The sequence below is a fragment of the Diplodia corticola genome, assembly GCF_001883845.1.
Source record: "Diplodia corticola strain CBS 112549 chromosome Unknown scaffold25, whole genome shotgun sequence".
NCBI lineage: Eukaryota > Fungi > Ascomycota > Dothideomycetes > Botryosphaeriales > Botryosphaeriaceae > Diplodia > Diplodia corticola.
The window spans coordinates 153,485-176,769 of NW_017971504.1; the positions used below are offsets into that span (position 1 = coordinate 153,485).

At 61.0% G+C, this 23,285-nt stretch overlaps 8 protein-coding genes across 8 annotated transcripts; 7 read left to right on the top strand and 1 right to left on the bottom strand.

The window, feature by feature from the left end:
• Positions 1 to 307: 307 nt before the first annotated feature.
• Positions 308 to 2,162, top strand: BKCO1_2500052 (fad binding domain protein; the record flags this gene model as incomplete). The annotated part of the gene is made up of 3 exons (XM_020273302.1): positions 308 to 573; positions 623 to 817; positions 872 to 2,162. The coding sequence occupies 3 exons, from the start codon at positions 308 to 310 to the stop codon at positions 2,160 to 2,162; spliced, it is 1,752 nt and encodes a 583-aa protein (XP_020130308.1).
• Positions 2,163 to 2,270: 108 nt separating this feature from the next.
• On the bottom strand, positions 2,271 to 4,017 carry BKCO1_2500053 (uncharacterized protein; the record flags this gene model as incomplete). The annotated part of the gene is made up of 3 exons (XM_020273303.1): positions 2,271 to 2,918; positions 2,977 to 3,524; positions 3,582 to 4,017. The coding sequence occupies 3 exons, from the start codon at positions 4,015 to 4,017 to the stop codon at positions 2,271 to 2,273; spliced, it is 1,632 nt and encodes a 543-aa protein (XP_020130307.1).
• Positions 4,018 to 5,182: 1,165 nt separating this feature from the next.
• On the top strand, positions 5,183 to 7,224 carry BKCO1_2500054 (major facilitator superfamily transporter; the record flags this gene model as incomplete). The annotated part of the gene is made up of 12 exons (XM_020273304.1): positions 5,183 to 5,414; positions 5,482 to 5,563; positions 5,618 to 5,664; positions 5,712 to 5,818; positions 5,867 to 5,936; positions 5,983 to 6,050; positions 6,096 to 6,198; positions 6,246 to 6,429; positions 6,480 to 6,542; positions 6,589 to 6,801; positions 6,875 to 7,126; positions 7,185 to 7,224. The coding sequence occupies 12 exons, from the start codon at positions 5,183 to 5,185 to the stop codon at positions 7,222 to 7,224; spliced, it is 1,461 nt and encodes a 486-aa protein (XP_020130411.1).
• A 1,128-nt stretch (positions 7,225 to 8,352) lies between these two features.
• On the top strand, positions 8,353 to 10,435 carry BKCO1_2500055 (c6 transcription factor; the record flags this gene model as incomplete). The annotated part of the gene is made up of 5 exons (XM_020273305.1): positions 8,353 to 8,415; positions 8,479 to 8,570; positions 8,632 to 9,501; positions 9,551 to 10,130; positions 10,184 to 10,435. 5 exons carry the CDS (start codon positions 8,353 to 8,355, stop codon positions 10,433 to 10,435), a joined length of 1,857 nt encoding a protein of 618 aa, XP_020130410.1.
• A 513-nt stretch (positions 10,436 to 10,948) lies between these two features.
• On the top strand, positions 10,949 to 12,823 carry BKCO1_2500056 (glycoside hydrolase family 32 protein; the record flags this gene model as incomplete). Its single annotated transcript, XM_020273306.1, has 2 exons — positions 10,949 to 12,410; positions 12,477 to 12,823. The coding sequence occupies 2 exons, from the start codon at positions 10,949 to 10,951 to the stop codon at positions 12,821 to 12,823; spliced, it is 1,809 nt and encodes a 602-aa protein (XP_020130306.1).
• A 695-nt stretch (positions 12,824 to 13,518) lies between these two features.
• Positions 13,519 to 15,191, top strand: BKCO1_2500057 (sugar transporter; the record flags this gene model as incomplete). The annotated part of the gene is made up of 2 exons (XM_020273307.1): positions 13,519 to 13,731; positions 13,812 to 15,191. 2 exons carry the CDS (start codon positions 13,519 to 13,521, stop codon positions 15,189 to 15,191), a joined length of 1,593 nt encoding a protein of 530 aa, XP_020130412.1.
• A 1,965-nt stretch (positions 15,192 to 17,156) lies between these two features.
• On the top strand, positions 17,157 to 18,723 carry BKCO1_2500058 (glycoside hydrolase family 28 protein; the record flags this gene model as incomplete). Its single annotated transcript, XM_020273308.1, has 4 exons — positions 17,157 to 17,829; positions 17,914 to 17,976; positions 18,048 to 18,397; positions 18,484 to 18,723. The coding sequence occupies 4 exons, from the start codon at positions 17,157 to 17,159 to the stop codon at positions 18,721 to 18,723; spliced, it is 1,326 nt and encodes a 441-aa protein (XP_020130409.1).
• A 1,196-nt stretch (positions 18,724 to 19,919) lies between these two features.
• Positions 19,920 to 21,975, top strand: BKCO1_2500059 (glycoside hydrolase family 79 protein; the record flags this gene model as incomplete). The annotated part of the gene is made up of 7 exons (XM_020273309.1): positions 19,920 to 20,148; positions 20,208 to 20,307; positions 20,369 to 20,815; positions 20,867 to 20,926; positions 20,977 to 21,008; positions 21,064 to 21,281; positions 21,382 to 21,975. The coding sequence occupies 7 exons, from the start codon at positions 19,920 to 19,922 to the stop codon at positions 21,973 to 21,975; spliced, it is 1,680 nt and encodes a 559-aa protein (XP_020130408.1).
• Between the last annotated feature and the right edge of the window lie 1,310 nt (positions 21,976 to 23,285).

A 23,285-nucleotide genomic window follows, 5' to 3' on the forward strand; every position in this document is an offset into this window, starting at 1 on the left:
TCTGCCTCGGCAGACCCACATGCTGTGAGACGTGTCTCTGTCGAGCAACATCTTCATTGGTGATGGAGGGCTTGAGAATGTTTTCGTGGCAAAGGAACGAGGCGTAAATAAGCTCAGCATTGGGGGCCAGTCCGACGATAAGTACGAGGCCTAGAAGTTTGCTTGGATTTAGCCGTTGGGGCCTTTCCAGAGCGGGTAGCTGTCCCCGCATCCTTCATGCACACTAACAAAATGCTTAATATATAGATGCAGCCTATTCACCCACTGTCATTCCTCTACCTTTCTTCATCTTCCAGGGGCTGTCAGGATGATGCGCGTTTCATACTCTTGCACTGTCGCTCTCAACGCGCTTTTGTTTTCGGCAATTGCAGTCACTGCCCAAAACTCGACCGACTGTAAATGCATTCCCGGTGATGCTTGCTGGCCGGCGGCCGAGGCTTGGGCAGAGCTCAACACCACCGTGTCCGGCAAGCTTATCGCCAACAAACCGCTGGCACACGTCTGCCACGACCCGGACTACGACGAAGCAGCCTGCACGGAGCTCAAGTCGGAATGGGTTTGGCCACTCGTATTGTGAGTCCAAACCAGAAACACGCAACTGAACACGACTGACATAGTCCAGCCAAGACGCGCCCACAGCCATGATGGACCCCGTCTGGCAAAACTGCACTCCCTACACCCCGCGCGAGCAGCCGTGCGAACTCGGCCAGGACGCCGTCTACTCCATCAACGTGACCTCCGCCTCCGACATGGCCGCCGGCGTCAAGTTCGCCGCCGCAAACAACATCCGCCTCGTCGTCCGCAACACCGGGCACGAGTAAGTCCCCTCCCCTCCCCCGCACTCCACCCCTCCCTAACACCCCCCCACCAGCTTCCTCGGCAAAAGCACCGGCACCGGCTCCCTCAGCCTCTGGACCCACAACATGCGCGACATCGCCCTCATCCGCAACTACACCGACCCCTCCACCACCTACACCGGCCCGGCCCTCAAACTCGCCGCCGGCGTCCGCGGCACCGACGCCCTCTCCGCCGCCAGCGCCAGCAACCTCGTCGCCCTCGTCGGCAACTGCCCCACCGTCGGCCTCGTCGGCGGCTGGACCCAAGGCGGCGGCCACAGCGCGCTGTCGTCCACCCACGGCATGGGCGCCGACCAAGTCCTCGCCTGGGACGTCGTCACCGCCGCGGGCGCCCTCCTCACCGCGACCCCGACCGAGCACCCGGACCTCTACTGGGCCATGTCCGGCGGCGGGCCCGGCGCCTACGCCGTCGCCGCCGCCGTCACCATCCGCGTCTTCCCCGACCAGCGCGTCGGCGGCGCGGCGCTGGCCTTCGCGAGCCCCGCGGCTAACAGCAGCAGCAGCGCCGCTGAGGCCGACGCCTACTGGAACGCCGTCCGCGCCTTCCTCGCGGCGCTGCCGCAAATCGTCGACTTGGGCGGCCACGTCGGCTTCAGCCTGTCCGCGGCCGGCTTCCGCATCCTGCCGCTGACGCTGCCGGGGGCGGACGAGGCGGACACGCGGGCCGCGATGGCGCCGTTCGTGGAGGAGCTGACGGCGCTGGGCGTGCCGTTTTCGTACAACGTGACGAGCTTCGCGACGTTTGAAGAGCACTACGACGCGTATCTGGGGCCGATCCCGCGGGGGACGATGAACATCAACGTGATGATGGGGGGGAGGCTGGTTCCGCGGGAGGTGGTGGAGCGGGATAACGGGACGGCGGTGGCGGGGGCGTTGAGGGAGTTGAGGGGGGGCGAGGGGGCGGTGCCGGGGCTGATTCTGGCGGGGGTGGCGATGAGGGGGACGGATGCGCGGAGGGCGGTGGCGCCGAATGCGTTGTTGCCGCAGTGGAGGGGCAGTTTGGTTTCGGTGCTGGCGGCTGTGCCGTGGGATTTTGCGGCCGCGGACGAGGTTAATCGGGAGAGGGAGAGGGCGTTGAATGAGGTGGTGGTGCCGAGGTTGGAGGCGTTGACGCCGGGGAGTGGGACGTATTTGAATGAGGCGAGTTATCTGAATCCGAACTGGAAGGAGGATTATTATGGGGTGAATTATGAGAGGTTGAGGGAGGTGAAGGGGGCTTGGGATCCGGAGGGGTTGTTTTACGGGCCGACGATGGTGGGGAGTGATGAGTGGGTGGAGAGGGATGGGAGGCTTTGTAGGGTGTAGATTGTCTCTCAGCTCCCCTGCAGGGTTTTGCGTTATGTTAAACTATTTTGGCAATGGTGCCGCGCCAACGATTGTCAACAGATGAGTGGTCCCACTGGACTAACCACATCATTCCTCCTTCACCTTCACAAACTTCAACTCCCCACCCTCATCCCTCGCCAACCTCGTCCTCATCCCCTTCGCCAGGGCATCCATCTCCCGACCGTCATCAACCCCCAAATCACCCCACCCGCTCAGACCGTGAAACATCAACGGAACAACGTCAGACTTCCACCCAAACGTCGCGCGATGCCGCCCCGCCAGCCTCAAGCTCAACCCCAGAAACAGCCCGCCGAGCACGCACAGCGTTGCAGGCAGTATGATCCACAGCCAGCGGACCCCGACGTAAACCACCGCAGTGTACGCCGTACCTTGGTGGTGCGTCGAGTTTGGCCCGACGAGTAGCTGGAGCGTCAACGCATCGGCGACGGCGGCGACGGCGGCCGATGTGTTCTGCCGCGTCAAGAGGCTCAAGCCCGTGTTGAAGGACAATCCGGAATCGACGCTGGGGTCGACGCGGAAGGAGAAGAAGGCTCCCAGGTAGCCCTGCACGTCGAAGGAGTCTGTCACCGCGACGGTGAAGGCCGTGTCGGGGATGCCTGCGGCGGTGAAGGCGAGCGTGCTGTTGAGGGAGAAGGTGTCGTCGAGGGTGGAGTGTGCGGCGTCGGGGGTTAGTGGGACGCTGGAGACTGTGTAGTCGTTTAGGGATCCGTTTGCCTTTTGGTCGTGTCTTTTGTCAGTGGGATGCGGCGAGGGTGCTTGCGTGGAGGCTTACCACTTTGACGTTTCTGAATGACTTCGCGCACCATTCTATGGAACATTCCAGTATATCGGCGGCTGGGTTGTACACCAACGTCTTTCGCCCGTTGATGCCATTTCCAGCTGGTTCTGACGCATCGGGCGTTCTTGAGGTATTTGCCACGGCGAAAGTGATGATGCTTCCGTTCCAACTTAGGGCCCCGTTGAAAGCAGCTTCAGTCACATTACCGGTTATTAGAGAGCCTTCGTCGATCAGAAATGGAAGTGAATCGTCCGTAGTATTGATTTGGTATGGAGCAGATACGTTGAGCAGAACGCCCCCCGGTGTGGTGTACACATTGGCCACCGCGTCTGTGCCGTTCTCGTCCTTCGAGTGGTCTACGGCTCGAAGAACAAATTTCTCGACTGTGCTGTCTGCAGTTACGTTTCGGCATGTATTGCATATACCAAGCGTGTCAAAGTCTGGCCAAGAGCAGTTTCCCGTGGTGCAGACATATGTGAATGGAAGAGGCGACCCAAGGAGAGCCGTGACGATCGCGCTTTGGAAACCGACGTTGTCCGTCCCTACCAGGTGTCAATCAGATATGCCGATTCGCTAACTCGTTCGTGGAGTAGGCTCACCAACCACGGTGTGGCTATGGTCATAAGCCGTAGCTGTTGCTAACCAAGGCGCGACTCCGTCTTGGGGAACATTCCGTGTGTAGAAAGTAATAAGTTGCTGAGAAAACGGATCCATGGCGAGTGAAAGGAGTATCACGAACGCTCCCAAGGTGGCAGTAGCCGTGCCATTTCGTGCTCGCATAGTGTACAGGAAGTCGAGAGCGCCCCATGGGCCCCTAGTTGCTTCGTCGAAGATGCTCAGCTCGTTGAGTGGCCGCACATGTTGAAAGTGTCGCCATTTCAATTGACCTATCCCGGCTGCAACCGCGAGTAGCATGGATGTCTTTCCGGTGGTAACGAGTATCGATATCACTGCATTGGGTGACACAGAGTTAAGCGCCCATTTAGAAAGAGGTTGGTCGTGTAGGTAGCGGAGAATGATGAGGATCGCAACCATGCATGATATGCTGAGGAGTGATCCACCTATTTCCCAAAGCCACAAACCCTGCGTTCGTGTGGATCTTCTGTGTGTCTTCAAGGGGACAGGTTTGCTGTGTTCTGCCGAGTTGCTGCCTTCCAGTCCGTGCTGATTTGTTGAATGAGGATCGGAGGTATCGGACGGAATTCTCGAATACTCTCCCTGATCTTGTTTTGATTCATGCGTACTTGTGCGAGGACTGCCAGTCCCTGATCCAGGTGCTCGATTGAAGGTAGGTGCTGATTTAATCTCCGGCGAAGAAGAGCTTGAGTGACTTGATGTGGCCATCGAGACTGGGGGCGGAAAGCACAACTCCCTCGCATCGCTTGCGACTGTCGAAGTGTAAGGCAGAGCGGTTGCACCATGGAGCTTTGTACTGTAGCTTTACATCTAGCCCCCGGTCTGCGCTGTTCATAGTCTGTTAGCGCCACTGCTGTCATTTAACACAAAAACAAGTTTTGCTTCTGTTTTCACTTGGGGGCCATTGGTTGTCGTGAGCACCAACACAAATTGCTGAGGGGTGGGCAATGATTGGTTGACCAACATCATGATAGTTCGCAAAGCACCTAGAGCGATAGAAACCGCGCCCATACTATATATTACTGCTGCGTGTTAGACCACAGTTGTAGGACGGTGTGGAGTGGTGCAAGATGTTACAAGCTCAATGGGTCCGGGACAGGATCCGATGCGGCGACGGAAGTGAACGCAGGCAGGGAAATACTTCTATGCAACACAGTATGCAAGTGCGGGATGAGTGTACAGAATGGTAAATAGGTTTGGCGGATGTATGTACAAGATGATCGAAATATGATTTCTCAAATCAAAAATCGGATTAAGAACAATACTGTAATTGAATCATAGAATTTCCGTATAGTTATAAGAACATACAACTTATCAACGGAACGGAGTACTGAGAAGCTTACGACAGCAGCCCGAACATCCACGACGTTCCCATCGTCGCCCAATCACATGGTCGTACCGGCCACGATAACCCCAAAACATCATCCTCCCGCATATTGCGTGCTCCCAACACCCCACGGCACCGCCAAACAATTGCCGAAGCCTGTCGTTCGAACAAGCTTCCCCTCTTGCCGCGGCACTTCGCCGCAATCTTGGACAAAGTTCTCTAACAACAGAAAAATCTATGTCGCCGCCTCCTCCCAAAGTCGGCGCTGCCGCAACCGCAGTCACATCGATACCTTCCTCGCCCATCAACAATCAATGCAAGCCTCTGCGGCGCCGCGTCCGAGAGCTCGTGTGGGACAGCTTCGACCGCAGCCCGGAGGAGCGCCGGTTCATCGCCAAGATCGACTTCTTCATCCTCACGTGGGCCGGCTTTTCATATTTTTCGAAGAACCTGAATTCGAATAATCTATGTAAGCGAGCGTCCCGGGAGCCATTGAATCGGTGTCGTGTCGTGTTGTCTGATTGGACTGATGGTAGCGAATGCGTATGTGTCGGGGATGAAGGAGGAGCTGGACGTCGTGGGGAATCAGTATCAGACTTTCACGACTATGTGGACGATGTAAGTGTGGGATGAGGAATGGGGTCATGTGTGGTCGGCTGACAGAAAGCGCAGTGGCTACGTCGTCTCCCAGGTCCCTTCGCAGCTGATCTGCACAAGAGGTAGTTCCGCTGTTCACAGTGGAGCTGCGCACGCTGACGCTGTTCAGTGCGCTTGTCGTTGTGGTGCCCAAGCTGGGAGCTATTCTGGGTCGTCGTGACGTTTGCAAGCTCTGCCGTCAAGACCCCGTATCAACTATACGCTTGCAGGTTCCTGGTGAGACGGCCGTCCGATGTTGTGATTTTGTTGACTGACGTTGAGCAGGTTGGCCTGGCGGAAGGCACATTCTACCCTGCAGTGCATACGGTACTCGGCGGGTGGTATACCAAGCAAGGTCCGTTCACTACTGCCCTCAAAGATCAATCCTAATGACTGGACAGAACTTGGTAAGAGGGCATGCATTTTCTTCGCCTCGGCCTTCATCGGATCCATGTTCAGCGGGTATCTTGTAAGCGAGTGACCATGTCCCAAATGCCCGGGCTGACCAGAGCAGCAAGCTGCATTGCATACAGGGATGAATGGCGTCCACGGCCTTGCGGGGTGGCGGTGGCTCTTCATCTTTGACGGGGTGATCACTCTACCAATGGCTGTGTGGGGTGAGTTTCAAGGCCCAGTTCGCTTGGAAAAGAGCTGAACGCTTTAGGCTACTACGCTCTTCCGGATCTGCCCAGTAACACTCGTGTCCATTGGCTGAAGCCGGCGGAGAAAGAGCTCGCGCTCGAGCGCATGAGGAAAGCCGGGAAGCACCTGGAAGAGCCGTTCACGATGAAAGGCCTGCGGCGCATCCTCAAAAAGTGGCACTTTTGGGTGTACACGGCTTACTACACGTGAGAGCTCACCAGTAGCAGTTTGTGCAGATGATGCTTACAGCCACCAGGTTCTTCATTTGCAGCGAAAATATTGGAACTTACATGAACCTCTGGCTGAAGAGCCTTGACCGGTAGCTGCCCGAAGGACGCCGGCTGCTCATTGCTAATGCCATCCAGATACTCGGTCTCCGAGATCAACACTTACCCCACTGTCATCAATGCAATCACCATCGTGACGACGCTGTGCTACGGCTGGGTCAGCGACGGGCTTCAGGTGCGCGCGCCAATCGTCTACTTTTCGCTGGGCGTCTGTTTCTTCGCCGCCACGAACCTAGCCGTCTGGGACGGCGTGCCGTTCGGGCTCAAATGGGCCTCCTTCTACCTCACCGGGTATGCACAAGAATCCACTCCAGCGCCGTTCGTTTTCACCGCGTTGCCTCAGAGCCCGCTGACTTTGAACCAGATTCGCTCAAGGCTCCGGCCCCGTCTTCCTGACTATGGTCAACGAGCACTGCGCCGGCGACAGCTTGGAGCGCAAATTCATCCTCGGGACGACCAACTCGGTGGCGTATGCGTTCAACGCGTGGATCCCGCTCATCACGTACAACACCAACTACGCGCCGCGGTTCCTGGTGGGCAACTCGGCTACCGTCGGCTTGATCGTGTGCGCTGCAGCGACCCTCACACTGGCGGTGTGCCTGCAGAGGAGGGATGCGTAGGTTTCACACGCTGATGATCTCTGCGAGAGCTGTGACTGCTGACTCATTGGCCAGGCACGCAAAACAGGGAGGCGATGCAGTGGGGGATGTGTAGCATCAATGCGGGCCCACTGCTTGCGAGATCGGATGGGAATCACCGTGATGCTGCAGGCGGTTTGATGAGGGTGTAGTCATTCACTCATGGGACACCATGGCCAACAGAGACGAGAGTCATGCTAGAGGACTAGAAAGCGCCGAGCAGCAGAAAAGATGGACATGGTTCCTATTCCGATCTTCAAGCACAGCACGGACCGTGCACAGAGCGTGGCTGGGATGACGGCTGGTCGTTGCGTGAGGGAGGCATTTCGCGGATGAGCGGGGACTGTTGCTGCGATCGTTGGCTGCCTCGTCGATGAGGCGGGAAATGGGGGTGAGAGAAGAGGGAAGCATTGAGGCACAGAGCCAAGGCACTGGTGCTGTGCTGGGGCCGTTCGCCGTACATGGTTGCCCCTGAACGCCGTGCGGATCTGCAACTGCTAAATCAGACTGCACGTTTCGGACAGGCGTGGATGATGCGGGCCTAGCGCAGAGCTTCGTGCATTGTGTGTAGACCATTGTTATTGTTTGCGCGGCACGGGCATGAGACACGGCGGCGCGTGCCACGATCGAGCTGCCATGCTGGCCTGGGCCGAAGCAGCGCCCGCTCACGGAGTGTATGGGCGTGGAGCGACTGTGCGATGGAAGAGGAGCGACTCGAGCATGGGCGACGCAGCGCACTGGCAGCGGAGGATCCGTGGGCTGCGGGGAAGGGCGGCGCCGGTGGGCGTAGATGGTGGCGGATGGCGGATGGCGATGAGGCAGAGTGGCAGCGGTCTCGCGGGCGACGCTGTGACGCGGGCGACGGACGCTGCGACGCGGGCTTGGCGAGGGGCACGGATGACGCAACTTCGCACACGTGACTCCGAGTCGCCGCGCAGCGCTCGCCAGGGCACGTGGGAAGCGTGGCGGGCGGGCGCAGGCTGCATGTCTTGATGCGATGCACGGCTGCTTTGCGGGCGGGGCGTGCGGGTTCAGTGGCATTGGATCGCCGGGCGGACGGCTGCGCGTGATTCTGGCAGGCAGAGGTGTGGAGGCCGCGGAGCCAGCTAGCGGCAGCGGACGCAGGCCGGGGCCAAGAAATCCTGGCTCGAACCGCTGCGCTGCGTCTTCCCTCCTCCATCGCGACCCAGCGCGCGCCCTCGCCATGAACCCGACCCAGCCCGCGGCCAAGAAGGCGTGCGACAAGTGCAGGCTGCGCAAAATCAAGGTGACCCAGCCTCGCGCGCGCCGTATCCGCCCCGGCCTCACTAACGCAAGTGGCCTGTGGTAGTGCGACCTGACCCAGCCCTGCGCCAGCTGCACTGCCCGCAACTTTGAATGCACATATCAGACCCCGCACCGCAAGAGAGGCCCGGCCGGAAGGTACAGCGCTGCAAAACCGCGAATGCGGCCACTCCCCCCGCGTGCTGACCCCGATCCGCAGACGGCTAGCCGAAATCCGACAGCAGCAGGGTTGGCGGAGTGCCGAGCAGCTGCAGACTCCCACCATCTCGCCCGGCCGCTCTGTCGACCACCTCGCCGATGGCGACCAGCTCGACCCGCCGCCCATGGTGTCGTCGTGGGACATGCTGGGCTGCCTGCCGCACCAGCCCCAGCCGCCCCAGGACCAGTGGCCCCAGAGCGAGGACGAGTATCTGATGCCCGCCTCGCAGCCGCAGTCCGCCCAGCAGCAGCCCTCGGCCAACGCCTTCGACGACCCCATGTTCTCGCTGCTCGCCCGTCCGCAGCCCCCCTCGGCCGGCTCGCTGCAGCAGCAGGGCCCGCCGAGCCTGCCCGACCCCACCAGCATCTGGCCGCTGGGCATCACCGACGAGAACCTCATCCGCTGGATCGACGTCTACTTTGAGCGCCTGTACCCGACCCTGCCCATCCTCAAGCGCTCCTCCATCTTCGCCCGCCTGCTGAGCCAGGAGCACCGCACCAATCCCGACTTCGGCGCCATGCTGCTGGCCCTCAGCGCCTTCTCGCTCATCCAGCCCGTCCGCATCAGCGAGTGGTCCTCGGCCGCGTCACGTGAAAACATGGTCAACTTCATGTTGTCCGAGTCGGTCAAGATGCGCGCCTCGGTCGAGTTCGGCGAGAACCCCTCGCTGGACGCCATCCTGACCAGCGTCTTCCTCTTTGCCTGCCTGTTCCAGCGCAACCAGCACAACGCCGCCTGGTTCCGCCTGAAGGAAGCCGTCGAGCTCGGCTCCGTCTTCGGCCTGGGCCGCTCCGAGTGCTACGCCAACTGCGAGCCCGAGCAGAAGCAGCAACGCCTCCGCATCTACTATCTACTTGCCGTCACCGAGAGGTTGGACCGACCCCGGGAGATGCACGTGTGGTGCGCTAACTGTATGCAGGGCCTACGCACTGGAGAAGAAGCATCCCATCACCTTCCTCGGCCACCCGAGCATGGAAACCCGTTCCCTGCTCGAGTCGGTGTCGGCTGCTTCCGACGGCGACGACCTGGGCATCGTCATCCACGACGAGGCCGAGTCGAACGGCATGCTCGGCCTGCTGAGGCTGATGACGCTGTTCGACCCCATCGACGAGAACTTTGTGCGATGCTGGAACAACCAGTGCGACAAGACGGGCGGCAGGTGCCGCTTCCTGGACGAGCAGATGGCCATCGCCATCCACGAGAGCCTGACGAGACACAGCATTCAAAACACCAGCGGCCATTCCTCGCTGTTCACCAACACGCCGCCCAGCTGGTTCATGAGCGCGACGCTCAAGGACACGCAGATTGCCGACCTCATGGTCAACGAGCAGTGGCTCCAGAATCGCTTCTGGAACCTCTGTCTCTCGCACAAGATCCTGTCGCCGCAGGCCGAACATCCCGCCCTGCAGGTGTTCCAAGCCGTGACCATCGCCGAGAACACGCTGCGCGTCTGTTCGGGCTTGTCGCTGTCGTCTTTGGAAGTCCACGGCGTCGGCCTCGTGAGTGCATGAAACGACGTATGCGAAAGGTTGCTGGGCTGACGGGAAAATAGATCGAGAAGCTGTACTGCGTCGTCGAAAGCGCCGTCGCCGCCAAGCGTTATAGCGAAAGTATGAGCTACGGGGCCCAGGTGGCAGCGCTGTCGCCGCATGCCTTCAACAACACCAGCGCGTCACTGTCTCCGTCGGACCCGCTCATCCACGGCTTCCTCGAGTTCTTCAAGAAGATCCGGGCAGGCCAGCATCCGTTTCTGAGCAAGCTCTCGGCGCTGGTGGGGCCAGACATGGGAATTGACGGCATCTGAGGCTCTTGCCACGGGAGGCCTGCCAAGCTGCCGGGTCTTGGGCTCCGCGGTTATGGCGTCAGTCCCGGCGGTGAGGAAGCGCCGCGGCTCCAGGCCCCCAGACTCGCGCGGCCGTGCGGGGTCGGCTGATATGGCTCGACGTTGCGGGATCTGGGGATGTTGGACGTGGAGATTGTAGCGGAGGCTTTGGCGGAGGAGCAGCAGAGGGAGGAGGAGAATCATCGGGGAGACTTGGCCTGAGTTTCCCCGGCGCATTTCCCCGTTCGGCGCTCCCGCTTGCAGCCTCGGCCCCTGCCCATCGTGAAGCTCAGTTTGGCCACTCAGACAAGGCGTGCTGTTGTTCCTGCCGACGGTGGGCAGCACGTCGGCGCGTGTCTGGCTAAGATAACTACGTCACCCAGCGCTTCAACTCTCGACAACTCCTCACAACCCCGTCTTGCTGTCGCTCTGCCTCGTCGCCCTTTGATCCAGAGCCTGTTTCACGCGATCTTGCCCCGCGCCCGCCCGCCGAAAATGTCTAGCACCGTGCTCATCGAGCGCATCACCAACTGCCTCGCCCCAGCGCCCAAGGACGAACCCGAAGTCACCACCACGCCCGAACAAGACGACTACTCGAGATGGAGGCCTTCTTACCACATCATCGCGCCCGCCGGCTGGATGAACGACCCTTGCGCTCCCGGCTACGATCCGACCACCCGTCAGTATCATGTCGGTTTTCAGTGGAATCCCGACGGTGCCGAGTGGGGAGACATCGTTTGGGGCAACTCGACCTCGCGGGATCTGGTTTCCTGGAAGGTCGCACCCAAGCCCACCGTCAGCCGGGACACTTCGTATGACCATGCTGGCGTCTTCACCGGCTGCTTCCGACCCACGGCACCCAACGGCGCTCAAGATGGCACTCTGACCTACATCTACACCGCCGTCAGCAAACTTCCCATCCACTACACGCTCCCCTACAACGTCGGGAGCGAAAAGCTCGCAATCGCAACGTCCACCGACGGTGGCAAGACCTGGAGCAAGCCTCTGGGGAATCCCATTCTAAACGGCCCCCCGAGGAATGTTCCCGTGACTGGTTGGAGAGACCCCTACGTTGCATCGTGGGCAAACATGGCCCGAGCGCTTGGTGGAGAACACGCTGATGGAAAGCTGTTCGCCACCATCTCCGGTGGTCTCGTTGGAAGAACGCCCACCGTTTTCCTCTACGCAGTGGATGCCTCAGATCTGAGCAAATGGGAGTATCTTGGCCCGCTGATGGACGTTGGGCTGAACAAGAGGCCATCGCACTGGTCTGGCGACCTGGGCGTGAACTGGGAGGTCACCAACTTCATGACGTTGACGGATGGCGACGGTGCAAGCCAAGAATTCCTGATCCTTGGCGCTGAGGGATGCAAGTCCGTCTACCGCCAAGAGGAAAGTAAGCGGACGCCTCGCGGTCAGCTCTGGGTTGCTGGAAACATTCGGTCCCGGGAGGGACAGACGACCACGAATGCGCTGGTGGATTACGCATATGGCGGCGTTTTCGACCACGGCTTGTTCTACGCCGCCAATGGCTTCTGGGACCCCGAGACTCAGCAGCAGGTCGTCATTGGCTGGGTCACGGAGGACGATCTCCCCGTTGAACTCCAAATCAAGCAACAGTGGAGCGGCTGCCTCTCGTTGCCCAGGATCGCCGGCCTCATGACACTCCGCCACGTCCGCAAGGCCCGCAAGTCAGAGCTCAAGTCCATCACATCGATTCAGACCGAGTCAGACGCCCACGGAACGTCGACTGTGCGCACGATGAGGATATCTCCCGACCGGAGGCTGCAAAAGTTACGCCGCTCCGCGCAGCAGACGGATCTCCCTACCGCGTCACTCGGCCCGCTCGACGGGAGAACCCAGGTGCCCCTCAGGAGTACGAGGTGGGAACTAGACGGCGAGTTTGCAGTGGCACAGACCTGCACGCGTGTGGGTATCGCCGTTTTTCACTCCGAAGGTTGGTCACGCCTCCGCTCTCCCCCGGCCCCGCCATGCATGTTTCCAGAAGCTAACAGAAGCGCAGATGTGGAGTGCCGCACCGAGCTGTACTGGAGCCCCGCAGAGGAGGATTTCGCCGTGGAGCGTCCCGACCTCGTGGGAGGGCAGTCTGCGGTGAAGATGCAGACGGAACATGCTCCCCACACCCTGTTCACGACGCGGGACGTCTCGACGGGGGCCGAGTCGGAGGAGAAGCTGCGGGTGCAGGTCTTCTACGACGGCAGCGTGCTGGAAGTGTTTGTGAACGAGCGCACTGCCATCACGACGAGAGTGTACACGTCGGACGCGCGGTGCGTTGGGCTCGCGTTGTTTGCTGAGGGCGATGCCCAGGTTACCGGGTGCTCGGTCTGGGACGGCTTGTCGTGCGCATAGATGTTGCTTAATTTGGAAGCGGGAGCCCGTGACGAGCGAGGGTACAAATGTAGATACTTTAGACGGCTTTGGCCGCGCATGGACGCACGACGTAACAGTGCTTCGTTAATTTCTCAAACCGATGGCATTCACACACATAATTTCCCGAGCGCCGGCCGCTCTCATGCCCGTCGTCTTGGATGCCGTTTCGAGTGATATCCGTACTATGTAGAGAGGCGCAGCGCAAGCTCTGGATGGTCAGACATGTGTCAGCAGAGGCGAGCGCCACGGTTGCGGCTAAGGCTGAAGTCAAGACGGCGGGCACCCCTTAGTTTCGCCGTTCCTGGGTTCCACGGCGTAACTTTCTGGTGCAGCGCAGCGGACTGCTCTCCGAAATTTCTCCTCTCAGCCGTCGTGACCCCAGATCCCCCGGGCGTGAGGCAACCGGGTCGTCCCACCACGTCCCAACCCCAGCTCCGGCCCCCCGCTTGGCGTCCAAGTTGGCGGTTCCCAAGCGCGTCGTCGCATGCGTCGTGGATCTGGAGACCCAGCTCTGTCTCGCCATGCGTCTGGTGTAGCCCCGCGTATATAACCTCGTAGGAGCCTACCCCCGGATCGTCTTCCCCTGCGTCATCCAGCCTTTGGTCCGCTTCCCGTGGTCGACTACTAAATAAGCGGAACACCCCGCCCGCAGTGCTGCGCACCCACCATCCCCCATGTCTAAGGAAGCCGATCAGACGGTCATGACGGAGAAGACGCCCGTGGAGTCGGACGGCTCGGTGCAGTACCACGAGGATGTCAGCATCAAGCCGCAGGGCAGCGCCGTCAACGCCTTCCTGGTCGCCACATGCACCGTCTTCGCCGCCGCCTCGTTCCTGTTCGGATTCGACGACAAGGTCATCTCGCCCATTGTCGCGCTCGAGCCGTTTGTGAGTTCCCCGCATGCTGCGCCGTCCCCACCCCCGCAGCCCAGCCAGCAGTCACTGACCGGCGATACCCCCTGAAACAGGTCGACAGGTACCAGGGGCCCAACCCGACCACCAACAAGCTCGTCTTCACCGCCCGCAACCAGAACCTGCTGTTCGCGGTGCCGCTGGTGGGCTCCATCCTCGGCGCGCTCGCGGCGTACCCGCTCAACAACAAGTTCGGGCGCAAGTGGCCGCTGGTCGGCTCGTACTTCATCTCCATCGGCGGCTGCTTCCTGCAGCTGTTCGCGCCCAGCCTGGGCGGCTTCATCGCCGGCCGGTTCTGGAACGCCTTCGTCATGGGCATCGCCAACTCGACCGCGCCGCTGTACCTCGGCGAGACGGTGCCCGTGGCCATCCGCGGCCGGGTCGTGGCCTCGATCAACATCATGAACCTGCTCGCCGGCGTCGTCGCCACCCTGGTCGTCTACGGCACGCACACCCGGCTCGACAAGCTGTCGTACATGGTGCCGCTCGCGGTGCAGTGCTGCCTGCCCGTCGTGCTGATCCCGCTCACGGCGGTGCTGCCCGAGAGCCCGCAGTGGCTGATCGGCAAGGGCCGCATGGACGAGGCCTTCGCCAGCCTGCGCAAGCTCCGCGGCTTCAGCGACGCCGAGGTGCGCGACGAGCTGCGCATGATGAAGATGTGCGAGGACAACGAGCGCAACCAGTCGCTCGAGGTGTCCTTCTGGAGCATCTTCGACCGCCAGAACCTCAAGCGCACCATCACCGCCGGCTCCTTCTTCTCCTTCAACCAGTGCTCCGGCGTCTTCCTGTCCACCACGTACGCCACCGTCTTCCTCGTCGACATCGGCGTCGCCTCGCCCTTCGCCCTCACCATCATCGCCTCGTGCTGCACCCTCGCCGGCACCATGGTCGCGCCGCTCCTCATCGACCGCTTCGGCCGCCGCCCGCTCGCCCTCGCCGGCATGGCCATGCTGCTCGCCATCGACGTCGCCGCCGGCGGCCTCGCCTTCGACATGGGCGACAAGACCAAGGTCCTCGGCATCGCCGCCCTCTCCTTCATCTTCAACTTCTTCTGGGCCAGCTCCTTCTACTCGCTCTCCAACGTCATGCCCACCGAGATCGCCACCATCAAGCTGCGCTCCTACACCATGTCCTACACCATCGCCTGGGCCCAGACCACCGCCGTCATCACCACCATCGCCGTGCCGCAGCTGACGGCCGCCGACGGCGCCAACCTCGGCGCCAAGACGTATCTCATCTTCGCCGGCTGCATGGTCGGCATCATCTTCTTCGTCTTCTTCCTCATGCCCGAGACCAAGAACCGCACCTTTGCCGAGATCGACGAGATTTACGACGCCAAGGTCCCCATGTGGCGCTGGGCTGATTATCAGACGACGACCGAGGCGAAGCAGGCCAAGGATTTGCCGCCCGTGGTGGCCAAGATGCTGGAGGAGTAGAAGGGCCCCGGGCTGAAGGAGCTGGTCGAGCTTTCTGTATATACTCTTTTGTTTTATATCTTTTGGTGGGGACATATGTGTATGTAAAATAGAATGTGTCAATGTCTAATGAACCGTTGAAGAATCGTTCCAGTTTAATGATGCAGTGGGCCGTGGGCCTGTGCCGAATCCTTCGAGAATCCCATGTAAGACATTGACAAGGGTTACACAGACTGCCTAGCTGCGTCAGTGAGTAAGTAATATGCCCGATACGGAAGGTGGGAGATGCGGCGGCGTAACCGTTCCGCGTACTTCAATCCGATTCCTGTCATGCTCTGCTCAACACTTGACTTCCGCTCTCTCCCCAACGTTACCTTCTGCCCAGCTGCCCTCTTCCGTGCCCTCCTGCTCTTCCAAAATGAGGTTCATTGCAGCTTCAACCCTTGGGCTGCTTGGCATCATAAGCCATCCGGCCTGGGCCGAGGTCTTGCTGTACGAGCCCACCGGTCCATACTACGTCTTCTCGAGACCAGCAAGTCTTCAACCACACAACCCCCAATGACCTCACCGCGCCAAACGGCACCGGCGTCGGAACCGAGATGCTCGTAGCAATCTACTACCCGACCCAGTCCGCCCCAAACACAACGCTCCCCTACACGGACCCCACCAACATCGCCATCTTCCGCACCGCCCTCGGCTCCGACCCGCCCTCCGCTCTCTCCTTCGTCGTCACTAACCTCCAACACCGCGCCCCCCACCTCTCCTGCCCCGCCTTCTCCACCCTCACCTCGCCCTACCCCTCTATCCTCTTCCTCCCCGGCGCCGGAACAACTACACCATGCCCCAACTCGCCGCCATCTACGCCCACAGCCTGTCCGACGCCCTCTCCGCCCCCTTAAACATCACCACCTCCCTCTTCGTCGTCTTCGGCCACAGCCTCGGCGCCCCCGCAGCCGCCGCCACCGCCGCCAACAACCTCGACATACGGCCGGCACTACTCCGACCTCGTCCTCGACCTCGACCTCGACCTCGCCAGCGCCCCGGTCGTCAACGCGTGGACGCGGTTTGCTGAAACGCAGACGGCCCACTGGCTGCGGGAGGTACTGGCGGTGCGCGGCGCGGCGCCGGGCAGGAGCCGGGCAGAAGCCGGGCATTTTGATTTTGGCGACTTGTCGCTGTTGGTGGAGGGGTTGGCTGGGCAGAATGGGGGAAGAAGATGGCGGAGGTGGTGGTGGTGGGGGTGTTGAGAGGATTTTTTGATGGGGTTGCGGCGGCGGGCGAGGATGGCTATGGGGGGGGTTCGATGCGGTGAAGAGGGGGGTGGATGAGACGGGGGTGAGGGAGGCGAGGGGTGGGGATGGTGGGGGGTTTTGTGAGGGAGCTGGCGGGTTGGGGTTGGGGCTGGGGTTGGGAGGGGAGGTGGTGCGGCGGAAGTTGATGATGGCCGAGTCGGATGTGCACGTTTGGATGGGGGTGGCTGCGTTTGTTTTTTTCGTACCCCCTGGATTGGTTTGACGTGAAGACATAGATGTTGGCTCCCACACACTGTTAGCGACAATAATGAAGAGTGTAGCAGGCAGGTACCTCGGCTGTCCAGGTTCGTGACTCGATAGGTAGCTTTTCCGGCAACACACATTTCCGACCTGGATCTTTTCCGAGGTAGGGACCGCTTCACCGTTCTTTCTCTGGCCAAGATGGCCAAGATATCGTGTTTTCCCGCTGAAGAACGTGCGGCGCGATCCTTGACCCCACAATTTAGGGATAAGAGCGGGGAAGCGGGGTGAGCCGCGGACGTGGGGCGGCCTTGGCCACCCCGAATTTCCCGTCCAAAGCTGCGGTTTCATTTGGATTGCTTGAAGTACACCGGGATACCGGGAGAGTCAATATATCTCGCGGGGCCATGGGTCTCTGCAGCTATAAGTTGGTCGGAAGTCCCATGGTCGAGGGCCAGGAGGCTCTCCGACGAGTTGACCATCCGCCGACACGATGATCGCTTCACGATCTACCACGGCCCTCGCCCTGGCCTTGTACGCATCAACCACGTGGGCCGCAACCGTGTCGGAGATCTTCCTCAGCAGCATCAAGTCCGCACGCCCCATCGCCGCGAAGCCCTCGTTTGCGCGAAACAGGACCTGCATCGTGGACAGCCACAACGACGGGACGACAGACGACTCGGAATACATCGCGGCGGCGCTCGAGTCGTGCAACGGCGGCGGCCACGTCCTCTTCCCCAGGACGCAGTCGTACGTCATCAACGAGCCGCTGGACATGACGGGCCTTTCGAGCGTCGACATCGACATCCAAGGCTACGTCAAGTTCACCGACGACATCCAGCACTGGCTCGACAACACGTTCGACCTGGGCTTCCAGAACGCCTCCAGCTTCTTCAAGCTCGGCGGCTCGGACGTCAATGTTTACGGCGGCGGCACCATCGACGGCCAGGGGCAGGCGTGGTGGGACAATTACGCCAAGAACAAGCACGACCGCCGTCCGGTGCTGTTCGCGATCGAGGACATGCACGGGGGCTCGGTGTCGGACCTTGCGCTGGTCAATTCGCCGTTCTGGCACAATTTCGTGGCGAACTCGAGCGAGGTGGTGTTTACGAACATCTCGATCCGCAGCGTCAGCAACAACCAAAATTTCGAAAAGAACACCGACGGTGCGTTTACCCCCCCAACTCTGACTGCTCCTGCCCTTTACCGGGGAGGGGGGGAAGGGGGCTTGGCTGACCTCGTGCGTCCAGGCTGGGATATATACCGCTCCGACCACATCACCGTCCAGAACTCCACCGTGACAAACGGCGACGGTGCGTAGCAGAACCCCACCCCGCCCCCCTCCCACCTCCCACACTAACCCCACCCCTCCCCTCCCCGGCAGACTGCGTATCCTTCAAGCCCAACAGCACCAACATCCTCGTGCAAAACATGTCCTGCAACGGCACGCACGGCATGAGCGTCGGCAGCCTGGGCCAGTACCCGGACCGCACCGACTTCGTCGAGAACGTGCTCGTGCGCAACGCCGACATGTACAACTCGTCCGAGGGCGCGCGCATCAAGGTCTGGCCCGACGCCTTCTCCGAGAAGAGCGCGACCCTCGTCGGCGGCGGTGGGAGGGGCCGCGTGCGCAACGTCACGTATGACGGCATGTGGCTGGACAACGTCGATTACGGGTTGACCATCACGCAGTGCTATGGGCAGGATGATGAGGAGGAGTGTTTTAAGCATCCGGTGAGTGAGACGGTCCTGGTGTTTGAGAGAAGAGAGAGAGAAAAAGAGAGCGTGCCGGGCTGATGAAGTGGGGGCGGGGGGTGTAGTCCAAGTTGAACATCACGGACGTCACGTTCCGGAATATTCGGGGCCGCTCGAATAGGGTGTTTGCGCCCATCGTGGCCCATCTGGTTTGCTCGAGCCCGGATACGTGCGACAACATCGTGGCGGAGAATGTGGATATCCGCACGATCAACGGGTCGAATCTGGTCACTTGCCGCAACATGGACGAGGGTCTGCTGGACTTGAACTGCGTGGATTGGAGCAAGGGATATAACCCAGCTTGATGGGGTTCGGAAAATTGTGTAGAATAGGCTATAGGAAAAAAGGTTGCCGTGTAAGTCAAATGAAACGGAAGCCTAAAAGATAGATAAAGGGGCTATAGCGGTTTCAAGACATTGGCGCAACCCAAAGTAGGAAATTTGACGGAAAATGTATTTTTAGACCTACAGACGAACCATAACCTTCTCGAAACCTTGTTTTGTGTTTCGCATACCGAGACCGTGGCTGAATATGTCTTAGAGTTTGGCGCGGGGCACGAATTAACCAGAGCACAATAGCACACGCCGATTAAGCATGATAGCTGCTTAAGACACGCCTGTTAAGTTAACAACGAGGCTCGGAGGTGGTGAGACAGATCTGCAGGAGGACGGATTCGAAAAGGCCGAAGCCAGAGGAGACGGTCGCTCGAGATGGACCGAAACGTTTAGCTCCAACTCAGATAGATGCTGTTTGCTTATTGCAGCAGAGGATCACGGCGGAATGACACCCCTGCAGGGGCGGATGGTCTGACAGCGACTGCTGGGAGCGATGCCGTTGTTCCGGTGCCGTGGTCCGACAGCTGCTCGGAGCGATGCGGGTCACCTGGCTGTCGTGCATACAAACGTCGCACTCACGATGGGCCATTCGGAACCACCACACTCGGGAAGAAGCGACCACGGGTCTGGGCCAGGGCCAGGGTCTTCCGGTCGGGATCGGGACCAGCGGAGGTGGGGCAAGACGGGAGCGGGGGATGGGCAACTAATTAAAGAGCTGACGACTGGGCTTGGGTATCCCGTCCCTGGTGAGCCACGTCATACGGCGCTCCGTCCTCGAGACATGTTGCGCAACGGTGCGTCTTGACATTGCCGGATCCAGCAGCCGGCACGAGGCCATTGGACGAAAAATCGATATTCCTCCTTGCTGATTCACCGCCGTGGCGCACGAGAGTTGCATGCTTCTATTGCCATGGCCGCCCAGCTTGGCGCCGTTGCCGTGATGCTCCCAATTTCCAGCGCCGGCGTAGCGTTGGGCTCGTTGGAGCCGCACACGCTCGATCCACTCTGGTCCATTCCCCTTACCTGCCCCCAAGGCCTGTTCCCCGCCTTTCCTTGCCGATGGACTCGAATCGCCGACGGCATAAAGCTGCCAGCTTTACCTCTGACCCGGAAACATAGCAGCCGGTGCACTCTGACGCCGAGGGCCCTGTTCGTGTCTCTTCAAGATGCTGCCACGTTTCTTTCCAAAGGCTCTTTCCGGCTCGTTCCAGCGTAGAGAAAGCAGCGCGGCATCGTCCTGGATCTCCACCACAACGCAACTGCTCCTCATGCTGCCGCCGGCAAGCTGCATTCGACTCTCCGTGCCCAGCAACGTACCCGAAAACGCCAGTGCGATCCTGGACCAGGCATTTCTGAGTTTTGCCATAGAAGGCAGGGACTTCCTGGACTACAGCGGTTCGTTCCTACCTTGACCGGCACCAGTAAGCACCGCGGCTTCGGTTGACACTGCCCAGGCAACAGCTCGGTCCCGAACGAATATTCGGTCAACATGCTCTCGACATTCTCGCAGAAGACGGGCGCGGCGACCTACCTACGCGTGGGCGGGACAACCCAGTAAGGCCGAACGGAGAATATCCAGCACCCAAGAGCGCGAGACACAGGCTGACTGTCGCAGGGATCACTTCCGCTACGACGCGCACCAGAGCGAGGCGATCCGCTTCGAGGAGCCCGGGCTCGCGACGTACACGAGTCTCTTCGCGAACATCACCGTCGGCAGCGCGTGGCTGGACGGGTTCGGGCAGTTCCGCGACGTGGTGTGGGATCTGCAGGTCTTCCTGGCGCGCAAGAACCTCAGCAACGCGGTCGAGTTTGCGCGGGACTGCGTCGGCGCGATCGACGTGGGGAATCTGAACGCGCTGGAGATTGGAAACGAGCCGGACCTGTATGGCAGCGTTGGCTTCTTCCCGAATCAGACGGACCGCCCGGCGGGGTATTCGGTCGAGGACTACGTGGCCGAGTTCACCGAGTTCGCGGAGGCGCTGGAGGGTAGCATCACGCTTGGTGACGGGCCGAATTTTCAGGCTTTGGCGCTGTCGAATCTTGTTGCGGATCCTTGGAATGAGTGCGTAGTAGGGCTTTCTCTTGCTCGGAACCCGTGAGTTGACCGAGGTAGGGAAAACGCCTTCGACGCTGGTCTCTCGCCAGACCTTGTGAAATCCGTTTCCGAGCACTTGTAAGCTCTCCGAGGAAGATGACCCGGCCAGCGAATTGACTCAATGGCAGCTACCAGTCCGAAGATGGCGAAGACCTTGGCGGTGCCGAATTCCTGATCCCACGCGTTCAAGACCAACGAACTGACGAAAGCCCTAGCAACGCTGATGAACAAGGCCGCCATCCGCAGCAAGACGGACGCCAGATTCAAAGACCGCATCGCCTACATGAAAAACGCACACCCCGACATACCTTTCCTAATCGCCGAAGCCGCGAGCGCGCTCGGCAACGGCACCGGCATCCGCGACTTCGACCTCACAGCCAGCCTGGGCACCGCGCTATGGACCGTCGACTGGCTGCTCTACGTCGCCACGCTCGTAAGCCGCCCTGTCTCCCCCCCGCGCAACGCACGCACAATCAAAGAGAAGCACGACTGACGGGGCGGGCGGAAACCCTCCCCCCACCCAACCGCAACAGGGCGTCACCCGGGTCAACATGCAGCTCGGCTCGCGCTTCCCGTTCTCGCCGTGGCTCGCGTCGCCGACGACCATCAACAACGCGACGCTGGCGCCGCAGACGCTGGGCAGCTTCTACGGCAACGTCTTCGTCGCCGACTTCATCGGCCGCGACGGCGCGCTGCAGGTCGCGGAGCTCGACGTCGCCGCCGACGACAGCGTCACGGCGTACGCGGCGTACAGCGGCGGGCGGCTGGTGCGCGTCGCGATCGTCAACCTCGAGGTCTGGCGGGCGGACTCGGAGTCGGGGGGCTCCGTGCGGGGGCGCAAGACGGTGGAGGTCGCGCTCGACGGTGCGTCGATGGATGGGTCGCGGTTCGAGGTGAGGCGGTTGACGGGCAGGGACGCCGGGGCGCAGGCGGAGGACATTACGTGGGCGGGGATGCAGTGGACGCGCGAGAGCAACGGCTTGCCGGTGGTGGTGCATCGCGACGGCTACGCGACGGCGCCCGTGGGAAATAATGGGTCGGTGCGGGTGAGCTGCCAAGCCTCGGAGGCGCTGCTGCTGCAGATAATTACTCCGGCGGATGGCAACTCTTCCGACTTTGCCGGCTAGTGGTAGGGCGTCGCAGTCGCAGTTCAGAGTAGCATTTTTTGGGGGGTGGTTGTGCGTGTCGGGGCCAATTATCACGGATCTGTTGTCCTTGCTTCGTCAATTGATGCGTGCTGCTCTGGAGAGCCCAACTGGTGCTGCCTTCGCCGCTCATTTTTGCCACGACAGGATAAAATAAGGGTGGCTTGCGGACAAGCGATTGCAGGTAGGCGAAAGGCGGGGAGAGCGGCGGGGAGAGGGCGCGAGGTTGTCGTGTCGAGGTGGTCCTTTCATCGGACACTGCCTGATGGAGCATGGGCTGGGGCTAGCGCTGCAATGGTGAGGCAAGGCTGGTGGTGTTTCACTGACGAGGGGGACCCGCAGAGGCGCACACCGACACCAGCGGCGCAGGAAGGGGGTCCCAGTTATTTCGCGCCGTTGTTGTGCTGCCGATTTGTCGCTGGCCGTGCCTTACGTAACCCGGCTGCACGAGAGCGGCGGCCATGCGAAAGACGGGAGCTGGGAGCTGTGGGAGCCGTGGTCTGATGAGGTAAAATTCTCTCGCTGGGAGAGACGACGGTTATGCAACGGAATCGCAGTCGGAAATGGCAGCCAATCAGAATCCCCGCACGCCGAAGCTACCTGGAGCGCCTCAGCCCTTCAGCCCTTCAGGTTCGCGCCGGCAGCTGCGCCTGCGCCCTCGGCAGCTGCCCGCCGCCGGCTGAATCCTCTGCGATCCTCTGGCATCCTGCGTCTTCTGCGTCTTCTGGAACCCTTCGCCAACACAACCGCCCGCCGCACCCTGGTTTCCCGCTGCCGACGAGCGACTCACTGATCACGGTGCCAGCGCGGCCGCCGTGTCATGTGCGGCGATCCGATTGCCGGCCTCGCCACGTGCTGCGCGCCATGCTGGATACACAAGCACAGCACCCAGTGCTCCGCGGACGCCGGCGCCACCTGGCCTGATCAGACGGGCCTCCGCAGCCACCGGGGCTAGTGTCGCGCCCCAGACCACCTGGGCCCTCGCTCGCGGCGCGGCAGATGGTCGCGAATCCCACGGACGGGGGGTGCCGCCGCACTCGAGATACGGGAGGCGTTGAAGAAGGCGAAGCCGGCCGTAGCTGGAGGCCTGAGGGCCGCTAGCCGTTCTGCGCCGGCTAGGCTCTGGGCGGTCGTGGGGGGGGCATATCCGAACGCACAAACGGGGTCGTCGCCCATCAGCAAACAGCATCCGCCAGCACCTGGCTCCCGTCCGCATCACAGTGGAGGACGGCCCCAATAATGCGAGACGGGCCGAAGGGGGGCTCGCCGACGCTGCAGAACAGGGCGTGGGG